The sequence below is a fragment of the Callithrix jacchus genome, chromosome 4 (assembly GCF_049354715.1).
Source record: "Callithrix jacchus isolate 240 chromosome 4, calJac240_pri, whole genome shotgun sequence".
NCBI lineage: Eukaryota > Metazoa > Chordata > Mammalia > Primates > Cebidae > Callithrix > Callithrix jacchus.
In genome coordinates, this window is record NC_133505.1 from 163,589,848 (window position 1) to 163,609,177 (window position 19,330).

At 47.4% G+C, this 19,330-nt stretch overlaps 1 protein-coding gene across 13 annotated transcripts in view; it reads left to right on the top strand.

The window, feature by feature from the left end:
- The first annotated feature begins 16,390 nt into the window (after positions 1 to 16,390).
- ARID1B (AT-rich interaction domain 1B) overlaps positions 16,391 to 19,330 on the top strand; it is a 437,005-nt gene continuing 434,065 nt past the window's right edge. For all 13 annotated transcript variants that reach the window (XR_013534646.1, XM_035297021.3, XM_035297024.3 and 10 more), the window contains exon 1: positions 16,391 to 18,460. Coding sequence is in view for 12 of the 13 variants with exons in the window: in XM_035297021.3 (XP_035152912.2) it covers positions 16,694 to 18,460 (1,767 nt within the window). In the remaining variant the exon portion in view is untranslated. The remainder of the gene's footprint in view (positions 18,461 to 19,330) is intronic.

Below are 19,330 nucleotides of genomic sequence, written 5' to 3' on the forward strand. Positions count from 1 at the left end.
AAAATGTCTACATCCCTAGGATCATATGAGTTTCCTCCCAGACTCACTTCTAAAATTTCTGTAGAGTTGTATTTCACAAACAACTCATTAATCCACCTAGAGGTGGTTTTTGTGTGTGATGTGATGTATCTGCGTAAGTTCTAAGATTCCTTATGTATTGTACCCTTGTTTGTTTTTACATGTATGTTCTTACTTCCCATCTCCCTTATATACATAGCTATATTATGGGACATAGAAAAATGGCACTTTTTGAGAAAATTATAGACTTAATGCTTAAAAGAAAAAAGTAGTTATGTTTTCAAACTTGAATGTTAAAGAAAGAACAGAAAAAAGTCACAAAGTAGGATGAAGCATGCTATAGAGATAAGAAACCAAATAAATAAACACCATATAAATAATAGATCAATTAAACAGAAGTCAGTTAAATAGGAAACACATAAATAATGGAGAGGCTCAAGGAATCCAAATTCTGCTCTTGGAAAAGTCTAACAAAGTAGATACCTGATAAGACCACTCAAAACAACAAAAGGGAAAAAGGCAAAATAAATATTGTTAAATTGAAAAGTGTCATAAATTCAGATGCAGCAGAAATTAAAAGGTTAAGAGAATGCTTTTAATGAACTTTATGCCAATAAAACTAATTCGGAAGAAAAAATACTCATTTCCAGAAAAACATATGTCGATTTTGCATCTATCCAGCTAAGCTCTCTTGTTAATTCTAAGAATTTCCCTGTGCATTTTCAGTATAAAAGTCACTACTAAGTAATCCTTTATTATTTGGAATGGTCCTTCTTCTTTTCTTCTTTCTTTTTTACCTTTATTAAAGGAAATACCCCGGCCCCAACCTTTTTGTGTTTGGTTCTGTAGACTTAGTTATGTATCCTCAAACGCGAAGCCTTCTCACTATGATGAACTGGACTAGCTGGTGTAGGTAAGAAGGATGATGACATTAATATCCGGACTGGTGTCCTGGATCCTGAAAGCCACATCTCCCTCTCCTTGAGTCATCCTGGACCCTGGTCCCCTCCAGCTCCTGGCTCCCCCTGACACCAAGATGAACTCTGGCCTTGACTGTGGAACGTCTGTCTCCCTGTCTACTCTCTCACTGCGAGTAGCCCTCTGACTGCCAGCTCACCAGTATTTACTTACAACATGTAGGATGCAGTGGAAAGAATTTGTGAAGACCTGCGTGAAATACAGTCAGTAGCCCTGGAGCAAGAACCAGCACGAGAGAGTTCTACAGAGGCCTTGGCCAGAGTGACTGGGGCCTAGGAGCAGTCACCTAGGTTATTTGCAATAATTTTCAGTAAACTTCATTTCAATAAGTGTTAATATATAAGGATAAATTACTTTTTTCCTATTTCAGTTGTACTCAGAAAATTTCAAAATGACATTGAGTTGAGCATTGGAGAAGATGGAAAGTGTTTCTTTTTTTTTTGAGATGGAATCTCACTCTTTTGCCCAGGCTGGAGTATAGTGGCACAATCTTGGCTCACTGCAACCTCTGCCTCCCAGGTTCAAACAATTCTCCTGTCTCAGCCTCCCAGGTAGCTGGGATTATAGGCATGCAACACCACACCTGGCTGATTTTTTTTTTATTTTTTGTAGAGACAGGGTTTCACCATGTTGGCTGGGCTGGTGTTGAACTCCTGACCTCAGGTTATTCACCCACTTAGGCCTCCAAAAGTGCTGGGATTACAGGCATGAGCTACCATGCCCACCACGCATAAAGTGATTTTTATGAATATAGACAACACACTCTGTCCTCCCTATTGGAAGAACAATCACGACACAGAAGGGTTCTGTGGCTGGCTGGAGAGAAAGTGTATGTTTGCTGCAAGGCTCCTGCTGCTTTGTAGCCACCTTCACTGTGGAGTTTTCATATGGGGGCCATGTGTACCTTTCCTCAAAACTTACACTTAACAATTTTCAAAAGAAAAGAAAAGAAATTAAATCAGATCCTGACCGAATAATGCAATGCCAAGATGCATATCACATATAGCATCTTATACTTGAGTTAAAAAAAATTAGAAATTAAACCAAACTATCTAAAAAATACATCACAACTCAGCTACAAATAGCTTATTTTTTAGACCCATCATGCCAATAATTTTATTTCTCTGTAGTGCAAGTAAATAGCTAATATCTATATCTAATAATTTTAATAGTGTGAGCTCTTTGGCAGTATAGTGAAAAAGCATTTTCAACAGGGTTTTACTTATTTTTTTTTTTAATCCCAAGTCCAGATATGGTGGCTCACACCTATAATCCCAACACTTTGGAGGATGAGGGGGGCAGATCACCTGGAGTCAGGAGTTCAAGACCAGCCTGGCTAACATGGTGAGACCAGGGTCTCTACTACAAATACAAAAATTAGCTGAGCATGGTGGTATGTGCCTGTGGTCTCAGCTACTCAGGAGGTTGAGGGAGCAGAATCTCTTGAACCCATGAGGCAGAGTTTGCAGTGAGCTGAGACTGAGCCACTGCACTCCAGCTTGGGTGACAGAGTGAGATTCTGTCTCAAAAAAAAAAAACAAACCCTTAATTCTGTAAGGTGGCACACAGCCTTTTGGCATGTCATTTAAAAATTATATATGTATTCCCCATCGCAAAACTTTTATTTTCCCTATGTTGTCTAGAAATTTTCCCATGTTGACTCTTCCTACATAGAGCAGAGAACTTTCCTTCTATAATGTCCCAAGGCAAATTTCTGCATTTCAGAGGTAGGGCGCCTAAGGAGGTCCTGTGGACTTGGGGTTCCCTAACTATGAGAGTGAAGTACTGGCGGAGGATGGTGGTTGCTTCATGTTCTCCCTCCTGCACAGACACCACCCTGTAGTACGTTCAGATGGGCAGAGTGACTGGCATGTGCCTTGAAAAAATACGGCTCCAGCAAGTGATTTTCTGAAGTCATGGCCCACGTTTTTCTGCTCAGCTTCCCTAGAATAATGGATTGATTGGCTGGCCTTGGTGGCTCACACGTGTAATCCTAGCTCTTTGGGAAGCCAAGGCAGGAGGATCACTTGAGGTCAGGAGTTTAAGACCAGCCTGGCCAACAGGGTGAAACCCCTTCTCTACTAGAAATACAAAAATCAGCCAGATGTCGTGGTGTGTGCCTGTAATACCAGCTACTCAGCAGGCTGAGGCAGGAGAATCACTTGAATTTGAGAGGCGGAGGTTGCAGGGAGCTGAGATGGTGCCACTGCACTCCAGCCTGGGCAACAGAGAGAGACTCCATCTCAAAAAGAAAAAAAGAAAAAAGAAAGAAGGAAAGAGAAAGAGAAAGAAGAAAGAGAAGGGAAGAGAGAAAGAATAATGGATTGATTGCTAAGGACATAGTCTCATTCATAGTGGCCTTATGCCTGCTCAGGAAGTGTCAGGAAAGCTCAAATATATCAGTCACATTGGTCCCCTGTTTGGAGGATGGGCATTGCCTTAGTATTGCTCTAACTGGTTTCACAGGTCATTCATTCAGTGGAGGACTAGGTCCTAGTTTAGGCCCTAGATATGCAAAAAATGTGGGGGTGTTCTTCTGGAGCACCATTTTTGGGTGGGGACATGAACACTCACAAGTATTTACAACATAATATAATAAAGGCTAAGATCACAGTGCCCACAGGCTGGTTTCATAGCTCCCAGGTGAGTGCTCCGTAGGGCATGTGGGAACTGTGATTAAGGAGGGCTTCACAAAGGGGGTGACATTTGGGCTGAGTTTTGAAAGATGGCAGCTTCCTACCAAGCAATGGGAAAGGACACAGGAGGGAGCAAAGGTAAAGGCAGAGAAGTGTGAGCAAGCCCGGTGGGGCAGGGATTAGCAGTGGAATTTGTCACAGACCACTTCTCAGAGAGGGTGAGTAGTGAGCCTGACTTGGGAGCAGTGGCTGGACATTTGGGGGAATGACATGAACCAAGGCATGGAGAGAGGAACCAGCAGCAGTGGGTGAGGGTGGAGAGGCCAGGGCCATCCTGAGGGGCACCACGGTTGGCTGGAGGGCCATGGGGCAGTGGGCCTCAAAAGAAAAGGAGCAGGTAGGGGCTGCCTTGGGGTCGGAGGCCTGTGGCTAGGAGGACAAGAAGTTGGTGAAGGAAAAAGAAAGCGTGGAAGAAGCTCGAATGGCCTCAGGGCAATCAGGGAAGGGGAAAATAACTTGGAGACTCACAGAGCCATCGGTGGCCACCGATTGGTCCATTCGCCACCTTTCACAGTTAAGGAAATTGAAGTCTGTGAGTAGGTGCCTCTTTCAGGTGGAAGACCACCATCTGTCCTTGAGACTTCCATCCCACCCACAGCCCTGTGTCTTCTTGTACATATCTGGCATGTAGAAGGGGTTATATCATGCAAACAGACCTTCTATTTCAGCTTTAATCAGCAGGAGTCAAATTAGTCATGAAACACCACGCTCCAGATATCAATACGTATTTCCAAAAGATGGAAGCAGGGAAAGCCAAGAAAAGACATGCGGGTTTTTCTAGAAGAAAGAAGGTCATGAGAAATCAGAGATGGAAATTTTCCAGGGGCCAAATGAGGCTAGAAATTAGAATGTGGCAGCAGTTATGGAATAAAATGGAGTTAGTGGGCCAGTTGTTCAAGGAATTTGTCCCTGGAAAGTCAGCAAGAAAGAATACTAATTGGAAAGGCTAAGAGAGTCTTACTCATCTTCTACAGTTTCATGTTTGTTTGTTTGTTTCTGAGACAGGGTGTCTTGCTCTGTTGCCCAGGTTGGAGCACAGTGCTGTGACCATGGCACACTGCAACCTCCACCCCCCAGCCTCAAGCAATCCTTCCAGCTCAGCCTCTCAAATAACTAGGACTGCAGGAGTACACCACCACACCTGGCTAATTTTTTTTTTTTTTTTTAGAGGCTGGCCTTGAGCTCCTGGCCTCAAGTCATCCTCCCACTTAGGCTCCCCAAAGTGTTGGGATTACACGCGTGAGCCCCTGCAACCATCCACCTTCTACAGTCTTAATAACCTCAAGCCTAAAATTTCTGACTTCCACGAATTATCTCACATTAGTAAGAGGACCTAGCCTAGCTAATGATACATGTATCAAATGATAAGTTATAGTTTGTAACATTGTTTTTTTCCTAGGCCAAGTGATGTCTTTAGTAACAATGTCGTTCTCTCTCTCTCTTGCTTTCTCTCCTCCCTCTTATTCCCCACTTCCCTTCCCTTCCAGTTCCTTCCTTCCTGTCCTCTTGTGCACAGCGCTGTGGGCAAGGTGGACTCTCATCTCTGTGCATGCACCAATCCTTGTCATTGCAGCTAAAGGGACCCACATGGCCCCACAAAGCAGGGTGCAAGTTCCAGAGGCCTACGGCCAGCAGCTTCCTTTACTTCCCTCTTCCTTCCTGCCTTGGTACCAGCCTCCTTCTGTAGCGGTAGAAGATCTACAGTGCTTCATCATCACCTCTAAAGTAAAAATGCTCCTCATCATCCCCTGTCTTATGTAGCCACAGAATCATGGAATTAACTTGGGCCTGCCTGGAAAAGAGCCCCCCTACTGTGTGACCCTCCTCCTCAGTACCCATGTCCATCTATCATGACATGGTCAGTGGTGCAAACCCTGGGATTCCAGCCTTGAGGGAATGGGTTGAGGATCCATGAGGCTGAACTGTTTGGACAAAAAGAAAAACTTTTCCAATATTTAGGTGTGTTATCTTTTCATACCTTCAGCTCATTAATACCTAGGGCTGGGTCTGAGGGGCTATTGTGCAGAAAATAGACTTTGTCCCCACCACGCAGCCTCCCATTCACTGAGGTCACTCCTCCGGCTTGAGCTCACCTTCTCTCTGGCACCCACATCCTCTTCTCGTCTCCTCTCCTTCATCATCAAAGGAGGCTTTCAGAAACAGATCCAAAATATGTTCGTAAGAAGGTGTAAATAAATGATACAAGTTTAAGGTATTATTCATTAGAAGCCAATTTGTATTTTGACAAGGCTCAAAGCCTTTGCGGAAAAGAATAAATCCATAAATCTTTAATGGAGAAAGTTTAATTACATAGCAGGAGAAATGCTTGGGGTTGAGTGGAGTATACCTGGTTTTCCTAAAAGCACACAACACACATCTATTCTACTTAGGAATTAAAACATACACACACATTCTCAAACGTCCTTACCTGTTTAATTCCAGGCAAATGATACGAAGTAGATATTTAGTGTTTCACCTTCCTCCTGGTACACAGGAAGGTCAATAAATTGCCCAGAAGTGCACAGCCCATAAACATGGAGCTGGGCTGTGAATCTACCTTCTTTCCACAGATCATGAAGCCCCCACCAGACTCCATCCGTGTGGCGAGGAGTTTTCCTGTTTGCCTCCTGGGTTGCTTGGTTAAGGAACATAGAGAGCTTTAAGTACCTTTTCTCATAAGTCGTCTTTAAAAGACCCCTTAATCATCTTTGTTTTTCTGTGAACTCCCCAGAGTCTGTGTGTGTCATCCTCATTATGATTTCCCTGAAATGAAACCCAGTGGCCTGGTCTATTTTCACTTTTCAGCCTATGCAGGATATAAAAATAAACAGCATATGGTGAAAAGTTAATGAGATTTAAAAAATAAGTTCACTTAAAATAATCCACGGGGTTTTCTTCATGTGTTCTTGGTCTGGTTTCAAAAACCACAGGAGTTTTACTATGCTTTAGAAAAGGGTAAATATTTTGCATTGTTTCTGTTAGGGTCAATGGGAAACCAATCTTGTAGAATCAGCACTAATAATCATGCTGTTTGTAAACAACTGCCATGCTAGACTAGTACAGACCAAGCCTCACTGTGATGTGCCCAAGCGTTCAACATGTTCACAGCAACTCTGCAATGCTCTCTACAGTTGTGAATCTCATGCCTACACAATGGTCCTTTAGCTAACAAGAATGAGGACGTCTACGTGGAGGAAGATGGTAAATCAGACAGAGCTCCTTTCTTAGAGGAGAAGTCCTCTGAACACAGCTGGAAACACATATTACTTTAATAGGTAGAAACCACTTTTTAAGAAAAATGCTCTCTGCCTTTTTATTCTATTTTTCGGGGTGGGGGAGGTTGGCGGGGGGACAGGATCTTGCTCTGTCTCCCAGGCTTGAGTGCAGTGGTACAAACATGGTTCACTGCAGCCTCATACCTCCTGGGCTTAAGTGGTCCTTCCACCTCAGTTATCCAAGTAGCTGGGACTACAGGTGTATGCCACCACACCCAGCTTTTTAAATTTTTTTTGAAGAGATGGTGTCTTACTATATTGGCCAGGCTGGTCTTGAATCCCTGAGCTCGATCAATCCTCCTGCCTGGGCTTCCCAAAGTGCTAGAATTATAGGTATGAGCCAACATGGCTGGCTTCCTCTGCCTTTTAAGTACTTTTTTTTTTTTTTAATTTAGGAATCCTGTATTTATTTATTTTATTGAGACAGGGTCTCACTCTGTTGCCAAGGCTTGTGTGCAGTTTTGTGATTACTGCTCACTGCAGCCTCCAACCTCCCGGGCTCAAGCCATCCTCCCACTGCTACCTTCTGAGTAGCTGGGCCCACAGGCAGGTATCATTATGCTTAGTTTATTTTTGTATTTTTTTGGTAGAGAGGGGGTTTTGCCATGTTGTCCAGGTTGGTCTTAAACTCCTGGGCTCAAGCAACTCACCCGCCTCAGCTTCCCAAAGTGCCAGAATTACAGGCATGAGCCACTGTGTCCAGCCTGTTCTTATTTGTAATGACCTGCACAGAGGGTCATTGTTGTGTTAGCTACATCAGTTCTCTGAATTGAAAGAAACAATTAGTTTGAAAATGCATGAAATAATTTTATTTGCATGTTTGAATTCAGCCATAAAATTATGTTGACAATTGAGTGCCCACTGTGGGTTCAGGAATATTCTGAGTGTGCTAGACAATACAAGAGAAATCGAACACAGGGACTTTCTCCTTGAGAAACTGATCATCTAGCTAGAGGGATGTAAAGCACCTTGATAAAGTAGAGTTGCCAAACACTTCCGGTGTGCCCGGTGCTGTGCTGAGCTTTGCGGGCATTATTTCATTGACTCCTCAGAAGCCTGGTGAAGTAAGTACTACTATGATCTGTGTTTTATACAGGAGGAAATCAAGGTTTGGGATGTTTACCTCTTCAAAGGGCTGTTGTGAGGATTATGTGAGACACCATAATGCATTCTATCAGTTGGGTTTAGGTGTGATTTTCTACTAAAAAAAAAAGAAGACAAAGGCAGGGGGCGGGGGAACAAAATGAAGCAAAAAAATACCAGTAGCTTAAAGAAGATTAAAGTTTATTCTTATTTCTCATACATGAAATCAGGAGGTAGACAGTAGCTGAGCCGCCCTAAAGCTCCACTTAGGCCTGTGGACATACTGACTTCCAAGGGAATCTGCCAAATGTAGAGTTTGTTTTTTTTTTTTTCAGGTGGTCATATGCCCAGCTAAAAATTGGGGCTTCTATATCTAAAGGTGTGAAGAACAGATATTGGGTTAGGCAACTTGCTTCTCTGCCATAAAAGTGCCAGACAGGGGAAAAACATACAAAATGGTAAGTGATAACAGTTATAAAGCTCAGTGCAGCCTAGAATGGTTTGGTTCATTGATTAAACATAACTCTGTGTCTGAGGTTTTCCCTTTTCTAGCCTTGTGTATGATCCCTAGATAGGTAAGTGAATGAGAACGAGGGAGGGGTGCACCGCAGGCTCGGGGCAACCGCACCTCAGGCCAGTCTCTCCTTTACGTTTTCCAGAGATTCAAGGTGGTTTGCCCTAAGGTTTCGCACCTGTGTGAAGGTGGCAGGAAGCAGCCAAGTCATGAAGCAAAACAAGGATGCTGCCCAGGTCTGGGCATTTCAGCTTCTGCTTGCCTCTCCTGCTCCCTTTCAGTGCCTGTGAATGACAGCTCAGGTCTCTGGCAAATGGGAAAAACGGGGGACATGGCAGTCACATGGGACAAGACATCCTCGATATCAGTGACAAGAAAGATGTCCCTGGTGCTGTGCAGGCAGGTGGCCTAAGGGGGCTAGTTGTGACTCGTGGCTAAGTGTCTTGAATTTGGTCCATTTACTCTGAAAGATTTTCCATGGATCATCTCAATCTCACAAATTCCTAGATAAGGGAGAAGATGCTCAGGCTACAGAATGTTCCGTCTGTGTGGAGCTGAGGAGTTGTCCTCTGTCTCTTAAACGTTGAGACTTGCCTTTTCTTTTTTGAGACAAGTTTTCACTCTAACGTCCAGGCTAGAGTGCAGTAGTGTGATCACAGCTCATGGGAGCCTCGACTTCCCAGGCTCAGGTGATTCTCCCACCTCAGCCTCCCAAGTAACTAGATTACAGGCACATGTGACTACACCTAGCTAATTTCTATATTTTTTTGGTAGAGATGATATTTCATCATGTTGGCCAGGTTGGTCTTGAACTCCTGGGCTCAAGCCATCCGCCTGCCTTGGCCTCCCAAAATGCTGCGATTACAGGCATGAGCTACTGCACCCAATATGAAGCTTTGTTTAGATCAAAGTTTCTGTCATGAGCAGGGTTGACTTATCAGAGCAGAGGTGGGAGAGCAAGTTGGGTAGGACTGATGGGTAGGGTGGAATGGTCTGGAGAGCAGGGATAAAAGCTGGAATTTCCAGTTGCTTCATACATTGGTTTGGGCAGGAAAAGGTGGAGAGGAAAAAGAAGAGAGAGAAGTCCTTGACCCAGCCATCCTCTTACCTCCTTATCTAATCTATAACCTCATTCTTCAGAGTTACCTCCTCACTCTCTGTCTTGGAGGCCACTGCTAGCATACGTGGAGCTTTATGCAAGTTAGAAAAAGACACCCCAATCTCCGGTGGATTCAGCTCTGTGCCAGGACTCAATGAGTGGTATGCAAGGCCCTGGCTGAATCATAGCCCCTGCCTACCTCCTTGGCCTTGAGCAGTGAGCAACCTGCACATTCTGAAACGGTGGACTCTCTGGGGTCAGTTTACTTATCTCTATCCCCATACATATCCCTCCTGTGTCCATACAACTCCACCATCTCTCTTCTCTCTCTCACTTGGGCTATGCACAATCATCACAGATCATTAGGAGAGCAATTTACAAAGAGGCCTATATTTAGACTTCGGTGTTGTTGCCAGATAAGGTTATACTTTTAGACCGAGAGGTACAACGACTAGATTAAAAGATGTTCATCATGTGTTTTTCTTTTCTTTTGAGACAGAGTCTCACTTGTCTCCCAGGATGGAGTGCAGTGGTGGAATCTCAGCTCACACAACCTCCACCTCCTAGGTTCAAGCGATTCTCCTGCCTCAGCCTCCCAAGTAGCTGGGATTACGGGCATGTGCCACCACACCCAGCTAATTCTATATTTTTAGTAGAGACGGGGTTTCTCCATGTTGGTCAGGCCGGTCTCGAACTCCCGACCTCAGGTGATCCACCTGCCTGAGCCTCCCAAAGTGCTGGGATTACAGGCATGAGCCACTACACCCGGCCCATGTGCTTTCCTTTTTAGTTTGGGATCTATTATCAGATCACACTACCATATGAATTAAAAAAAAATCTTAAGATTTATTCTACAAAAGGCATACTTGTACAGCACTGTATTCTTGAGTCTGTACATTAGGAATTAAAAAATGTAAACATTAAAACAAACATTTTTATGATCCTCTTTTCTGGTTTCTTAATATCATAACATCCTCAGAGCCTCAATAAATGAGTGTGGCCAGGCCTGCCTGGTCCCAGAGGTCTGAGCCTGGATTCCCGGGACCTGCCCCCCATTCTAATTCTGGCTGCACCTCCAACGTGCTGTCTTCCCAGGAGTGGTTTCTTGCCATAACCCAGATCTGATGTTAGCCCCCTGTTTAAATGCCACGGTTACTTCCCACTGCTTTTGGGTCACAAGCCCTTATTTAATTGGGCCTGGGACAAGCATGGTGATCCCCATCTCAGCAACCACTCCCAGCATGCCTGTCCTCACCCTGCTCTCTGGCCCCACTGGCCTCCTGGTGTATGGGGCACTCTTTCTCTTTCTCTTCTTGGATGTTTTCTCCTCTTTCTTCAGTGTTCAGCCCAAGTGACATTTCCTTATGGAAGCTGTCCCTTAGCCCCCAGTCTTCCTCAGGCTCCTTGGCTATTTCTATCATAGAACTCTGTACCTTTCCTTCAGAACCCATTGCTTTGTAACTTTACATTAGTGATCATCCAATGAATGATCCGGTACATTCCGTGTGGTCAAGTATGAGTTTTTATTGCTCACTATGGTGCCCGCAGTGCCTAGCACAGGGCTAGGGCAGAGAAGGGGATAGACAGTTCCTTGTCAAATGAATCATCAGGGTTGAGGCAAGGAGTCCTCTTCCCAGCTGCTCCTTGTGGGTTATGCTTTTGGATGGACATGTTTTGGCATTTCCGGTCCTTGATAAAGAGGGTCACCTATACTACACAGAGTACAGTTTGACACAGGTGTCACCTGAGGGTCTGAGAAGACGCCAGGGAGAGCTGAAATTTAAGTCTTAAGAGTTACATGTTGCAACGTAACTTCAAGTTAGAGAAAAACATTCTTTATACCTAACTTGGGCATTTTTAGAAGAGTGTGTTAATAAGCAGATTCCTCAATGAAATTATGTCATTTCGTTTACAAAAAGCATATAACCAAGTCCTCTGGCCCTGACCAGGACAATCAGATGACTATCATAAACCCTTAAAGGTGCTCACTGACTTGCATAATGAATTAGGAACAAAGCCATGGGACATAAGGTGAACTAAAATCCAGGAACCCACTATATTAATGCACGAGTTATTGTTATCTGGGACTTACTGTGTTTGAAACAGTCTTATTTTCAAAGTTTACCTGTACTATGGAGCAATTAATCGTATCTGTGAGAGACCCAGAAGGCCCTCAGGTAAGTTGCTGAAACTTTTCTAGAAAATTGAGGTGACTCCTAAGTGACTTTTTTCTTTTTGAGACACAGTCTCATTCTGTCACGGAGACTGGAGTGCAGTGGTGCAATCTCAGCTCACTGCAACATCTGCCTCCTGGGTTTGAGGGATTCTCCTGCCTCAGCCTCCTGAGTAGCTGGAACTACTGGTGTGTGCCACCATGCCTGGCTATTTTTTTTTTTTTTTTGTACTTTTAGTAGAGACCGGGTTTTACCATGTTAGCCAGGATGGTCTTGATCTCCTGACCTCGTGATCCCAACCGCCTCGGCTGGGATTATAGGACCGAGCCACCACACCCGGCCTTAAGTGACTTCTTTGTATACCTGTTATATATGTTTACTCCAAGTATTTATTTTTGAGGAACTAGAGAGGAGTTACCTATGCAGGGCCTTTAGCCAGTCATACAGCATGTTATCACTCAGGGCCACATAGATGACTATGTGACATGACATAGAAGGAGAATATTGGAAAACATTGGTAGGTGCTAAGTGATTTTCACTGATGGCAAAATGATTGAGGACAGTACTGGAAATAAAAGAAGTGCCATTGAACACACATTTGTCTAAAAGTTACAGGAAATTTACAAATGAGGCTACAATAAAGTCATTCAAAAGCAGACAGTCCAGGATGAAATAAAAAGTACAATGTATTCAAATGTAGTAAGGTGTTTCTTAACGTATTTCAATGGTGTTACTATGCTTTGAAGGACTTTTAACTGCAGTAGCCTGATGTTGAACTTAAGATTCTGGAAGTCCAATCTCCACTGTGGTAGGTTCCAGGGGTCAAGTGGGAGCTGTGTCAGAGGGAGGATTAGGGTCAGGTGCCTGCTGATGGCAGCCAGCAAGTCTCTGCTGCAGGAAAAGCTGTGGGATGGGGAAGGTCTGGGCTTGCTTCTTTACTGGCCAAATCCCCTGTAACACTGAAGGACAGACCTTAGTAGGTTTGAGTGATTACCTCCCCTATGAAGGATAGGACCAAGGTAATATTTATCTTTTAATTTTCAGGGCATGGCACAAGGTAGACTCCAGGTAAATTTGAATGACTGTGTGCAGTTTATCTCCATCTAGCTTCATTCTCCCCACAAGAATTTTCTTAGTAAGTTCAATAGTGCTACTGCCTGCTGTAGTTCCCAAATTGACTTAAACTATTTTTTTTTTTGCCTAGGTTTTTTTCAAATCCTACCTAATTGTTTTGCACAGTTGTTTCAAAGCAAATGCTACATCCCATATCTTGCACTGACGCAGAGTTATTCACTGCTAACGTCTAAATCGGAGAAGTGAAAAGGACAATTGTTTCGTGCCTTCTTAAGTCCCTGACCAAGATCAGTGGGGAAATCCCATTAGCTCCATTCATCGCATTTCTCATAAATCTAAAAAGAAAGCAAGTATCCAAAGCTTTATTCTTTAATAGTTCTTATTTGTAAAACCTTGACAGGGCTTTATTCTAAATTGCTTCCAAATTACATAAAGAATAGTTAGAAATATGATGGGCAGTGAATCGTGATAGTTGCAGTCATCGAATAAATAAGCAGAACAGTTAAAGGGAACTAATCGGAAAGCAAACAGTATGATGGGCTACGGTGAGGCAAAAAGAACAGAACTGTGGAATTCTTCAACTACCATCTGGCTCAATCCTCTTTAAGTGGCCAAGTTGAAGAGCCTTTTATTCAGCGCCCTAAAACTTATTCAAAAGGCGCAGTATTTGAATATTAATATTTCCATACAGTAACAACAAAAAAAAGTCTTTTGTAACCAAAATGGAATGTTTAACAAAATAATGGGTAATCCTCTGGCTAAACATGAAGGCGTGGGGAGCACCCTGTGGGTGGGAGGTCAGCTGGGACCCAGGGCAGGCGGGCAGCCTCTGGGCCTTTACCTCACGGGTTCTTTGTGGTTAGGGTAACTTATTAAGGTTGTCATTGTGGTCTGAAATTTAGTAAGAGGTGTAAAATAAAGGAATTCATTAGGAAAAATGAGCACACTGATTTCCGGTACCTTATTTCATCAAAAAGAATCAGTAAGGTGGAATTGCCTTGTGGGATAGTTGAGGCAAGGAACACAATGGAAATTCTAACCTGAGGTTGAAATTGTGCTTTTGTGTAATGGGAACCTATTTCATCACTTTATAACAGACCCCTGACAACTGGCATTTTGTTTATTAAGCCCTGATGTTTAAATGAAACGGTGAGGCTTTTATTTTGTTTTCCTGAGGTGTGTTTGAGAAGTTGGACACATTCGAGTACACTTCTTACCTTCAGCAAAGATGCTTTAAAAAGGTATTTTAGCATTCTCTGTGGTTTAAAAGACAAAACCAAGTCCTGTCGGCTTTGTGTGGTGCGTCTCCTACAAGCTGCAGCGCCTTCTGTCTGCTTTAGGGTGTGGCATCTGCCACTGGGGAGGAAAAACTGGCATGTGTCGCCTTTTATAGCAGACTGATTTCATTGTGCTGGGGGCCTCTAGTTTATAGCCTCTTAGTTCCCATCTTCTAGTTGACTTGCTGAAGCAAATGGAATTAAAAGAGATTTTTACTATTCATTTTTTTAAAGTTTCATGATTTTCCAATATGAAAAAATATTTTAAGGATAAGGGTGATAGCTGAACTTGGTGACTCATTTTCCCTTTTAGGATTAGTTGTGAAAATAAGCTACAACATATGGCTATACTTGTATGAGCTGACTTTGATCTATTTTATCAATTTGAAAAAATGCACTTTTACGGTTATGTGTACATACTTAGTTTGACTATAAATGTCTAAAAGCATAAATATGTAATTGATTTTAGAATATATGTATATACACACAAAACAGACGTATATTTATATTTGCATATGAAAAACTAAAAATTCAACTTCTGTGGTGTAATGTGTATAATTAGTATGTATTTGAATATATAAAGGGAGAAAATCCAGGAAAAAATGTCAAAAAGGCACACTAACAAAGATGTAGTATTCTCTTGGCAAAAACTGATGAATGATTTGGCACGAATTCATCTTATGGTTCTGTTATTCTCTCTAACACACTATGATATACCCCGTTTTCCAGTTGTTTGCGTAGAATTGCAATTTCTTGTTTCTACACTCTGTAATGACCCTTGGGTGTGCACCTGATTCCCTCCCCCCCCAGCCCAATTAGTCACCAGTTTTCCCGTCTCTCCTTTTCTATTTAGTCATGTAACATATTTACACTTGGTCAAACAAATAACCACTGCAGTGGAAATGAATCAAAATAGTTTTTATGGAAAGCTGAAGAATGAAATAATTTTGGAAAACTATGCCCTAACAAAACCTTAAATATTGTTTCTGCCAGCTTTTAAATGCTTTCTCTCCGTGAAAACTGAGTCCGCACTGGTACAAGTGGGCCATTGCCTAAGATTAAGAAGTCTTGCTTTTCAAAATGTTACTAAATGATTAATAACAATGCAAATATTTAAAACACTAGTAACAATGCAAACGTTTAAAACATTGTAAAATGATAGACACCAGTTTTTAAGAGAACAAAGTATGGAACGTTTCTACTTTAGGATTAGACTGTTTTACATTATTATTGGTTACATTTATTCAATATAATGTTTATAATATTTTTGTTTTGTTTCACATTTCTTTGAATGTATATCAAGAGGGTTAACTGTGTACATGCAGCTCTGAAATAGGATGAAAGGTGTCATGCAGATTTATGAAGATACAAGCTAACCCATAGCTGTCGCTGTTCTGGCACCAAGAGTTAAATTTTCCTGTGGAAGTTGGAGCAGAAAACACCTCTGTACATACTCGAGAGAGGACATCTAAGTGCACATAATAAGAAAAATGCTCCTTTGGGAATACTTGGAGTTTTCCTTGACAAGCCTAATACGTGTTTAAGGTGTCTTCAGAAAGAGTTATGTAAACATTCTCTTTGGAACGAGTGATAAACATTTATTAAGTACCTGCTGTGTACAAAGCACAGGGCTCTCTGACCGGGGCTAACTTTCATTTCAAATCTTTACTAATTCTGCAGTTGGAAGAAGTTGTGGGAATTACGCCGATGGCCCGAAATCAAGGCAGAGGCAAACGTTCTGAGAATTACATAACTCCTGGGAGAGACCGTGCTTTTGCACAGATTGCCTAAATATTTTCTTTCTCCGTCGGCTCCTTGTAACCTCTGAGGCCAACAGACAACTTTGTTCTCCGGCCCTTCTCCCTCTTTTGTCTGCTCGTCAGACTCGTTTTCCACCTTTGTATCGTTCCTTTTAGACGTGAAAACAAACACGCGAACGCCCGGTTGGCAAGGAGACAGCGGCCCGGGGGGAAAGTGCAGGTTCCGGCCGCCCCACGCCGCCGCGCTCCGGACCGCCGCCGAGCCGCCCCGGCCCTGGCCCCAGCCTTAGTCCCAGCCCGGCTGGGCCCCGCGAGGCTGAGCCGGGGCGGGCGGGCGGCGGCGACTGCAGCCCGGGGACGAGTCCAGTCCGCGTTTTGCGAGTGCGCGGGAGTAATGCGAGCGAAGTGGATAATAGTTGCTGGAGCTCGCCCGCTTCTTCTCATGCCATGCTGGGCCCGATAGGCTCAGCCAGTCGTGTATTTACCCATATCCGGGTTAGAGAGGAAAAGAGAAAAGTTTCATTTAAACCTGAACTAAAAACTTTCACCATGAAAGCACACAGCAGGAGCAGGCCCAGAGCGTAAGGCGTGCCCGGCCCGGCGCTCCGGCGGGGCCTGAGGAGGGGGAGGGGGTCGCGGCTTCCCGGCGGGCCGCGTGGATGCGCACAGGAGGGGCCGCGGCCTGAAAAGTGGGGGTTATTGTCTCCCCCCACCCCCCGCCCGGCCTCGCCACGCCGCGGCGATCATGGCCGCGCGGGCAGCAGCGGCGGCGGCGGCGGCGGCGGCGCGGGCGCGGGCGCGGGCAGGCAGCGGCGAGCGGCGGGCGCCCCCCGGGCCGCGGCCGGCGCCCGGGGCCCGGGACCTGGAGGCGGGGGCGCGCGGCGCGGCGGCGGCGGCGGCACCGGGACCCATGCCGGGGGGCGGCGGCGACAGCGGCGGCGGCCTGAACAGTGTGCACCACCACCCCCTGCTCCCCCGTCACGAACTCAACATGGCCCATAATGCGGGCACCGCGGCCGCCGCCGCCGGCACCCACAGCGCCAAGAGCGGCGGCTCCGAGGCGGCTCTCAAGGAGGGTGGAAGCGCCGCCGCGCTGTCCTCCTCCTCCTCCGCGGCGGCGGCGGCGTCCTCTTCCTCCTCGTCGGGCCCGGGCTCGGCCATGGAGACGGGGCTGCTCCCCAACCACAAACTGAAAACCGTTGGCGAAGCCCCCGCCGCGCCGCCCCACCAGCAGCACCACCACCACCACCATGCCCACCACCATCACCACCATGCCCACCACCTCCACCACCACCACGCACTACAGCAGCAGCTAAACCAGTTCCAGCAGCAGCAGCAGCAGCAACAGCAGCAGCAGCAGCAGCAACATCCCATTTCCAACAACAACAGCCTGGGCGGCGCGGGCGGCGGCGCGCCTCAGCCCGGCCCCGACATGGAGCAGCCGCAACATGGAGGCGCCAAGGACAGTGCCGCGGGCGGCCAGGCCGACCCCCCGGGCCCGCCGCTGCTGAGCAAGCCGGGCGACGAGGACGACGCGCCGCCCAAGATGGGGGAGCCGGCGGGCGGCCGCTACGAGCACCCGGGCGTGGGCGCCCTGGGCGCGCAGCAGCCGCCGGTCGCCGTGCCCGGGGGCGGCGGCGGCCCGGCGGCCGTCCCGGAGTTTAATAATTACTATGGCAGCGCTGCCCCTGCGAGCGGCGGCCCCGGCGGCCGCGCTGGGCCTTGCTTTGATCAACATGGCGGACAACAAAGCCCCGGGATGGGGATGATGCACTCCGCCTCCGCCGCCGCCGGGGCCCCCGGCAGCATGGACCCCCTGCAGAACTCCCACGAAGGGTACCCCAACAGCCAGTGCAACCATTATCCGGGCTACAGCCGGCCCGGCGCGGGCGGCGGCGGCGGCGGCGGCGGAGGAGGAGGAGGCAGCGGAGGAGGAGGAGGAGGAGGAGGAGCAGGAGCAGGAGCAGGAGGAGCAGGAGCGGGAGCTGTGGCGGCGGCGGCCGCGGCGGCGGCAGCAGCAGCAGGAGGCGGCGGCGGCGGCGGCTATGGGGGCTCGTCCGCGGGGTACGGGGTACTGAGCTCCCCCCGGCAGCAGGGCGGCGGCATGATGATGGGCCCCGGGGGCGGCGGGGCCGCGAGCCTCAGCAAGGCGGCCGCCGGCTCGGCGGCGGGGGGCTTCCAGCGCTTCGCCGGGCAGAACCAGCACCCGTCGGGGGCCACCCCGACCCTCAACCAGCTGCTCACCTCGCCCAGCCCCATGATGCGGAGCTACGGCGGCAGCTACCCCGAGTACAGCAGCCCCAGCGCGCCGCCGCCGCCGCCGTCGCAGCCCCAGTCCCAGGCGGCGGCGGGGGCGGCGGCGGGCGGCCAGCAGGCGGCCGCGGGCATGGGCTTGGGCAAGGACATGGGCGCCCAGTACGCCGCTGCCAGCCCGGCCTGGGCGGCCGCGCAACAAAGGAGTCACCCGGCGATGAGTCCCGGCACCCCCGGACCGACCATGGGCAGATCCCAGGTAACCCCCGCGCCGGCCGGGCCTGCTTCCGCCCGGCGGCCTCGCCGCGCCGCGAGCCTGAGTTTCTTTCTTTGCCGCGTACTTTTCCCCGTCTTCCCGCGGGGGTGGCGGGGGCGGCGGGGGCGCGGCGCCCAAAGCCATCTTGACGGGCGGCCGCCTCCCACCGCGGTCGGGGCGCCCCCGGGACCGACGAGCTGTCCAGGCCTGGGAGGGCTTCGCCGGGCCGGGCCGGGTGGCTTCGACCCCGCCGGCCCGCACCGGCGCCCCCACCCCTCCCCCAGGCCCGGGAACGCGAGGCGAGATTCCGAGGCGCCACCCGCACGGACGCCGTTTGGGGCGGCAGGGACCGTTCGGGTGCTTTTGTAACAAACAGGCTCACCCGGCCCGGACGGCCGGGGCGAAGAGCCACCTGATCGGCTCTGGGAGCGCCCACAGTGTGCTTTAACGGGGGAAAGAACGAGGAACTTTCTCTCACCTTGGGCCACAGCTCGTTCCCTCCTGGCTTCCGAGGTCCAGGCAGGGAAAATAGGTTAGCTTTGTGACAAGCTAGCGGGTTTTTCCTACTTAGGGAGAGCTTTTCAGACACACTCGGTGCGGGCTTCGAGCTCGAATGTTTGCTGGCAGGAATAATTCCAAAATTTACAACGACGGGGAGGTGCAATATTCTAAAATACATCGGTTCGTTCCTTAGAGTAGCCAGGGAAATCCATTATTGGGCTTACGGGCTGCTTGCAGGGAGTCACCTTCACCAGGGAGGCTGTGTGAAAGGAGCACGTTCCGGACCAATTGAACTTATTTTGGTCAAGGATTAGGCATGCATTTTATTCAGCAAGTCCAATCAGATAGCAAACCAGTGAAAATGGATCTTTT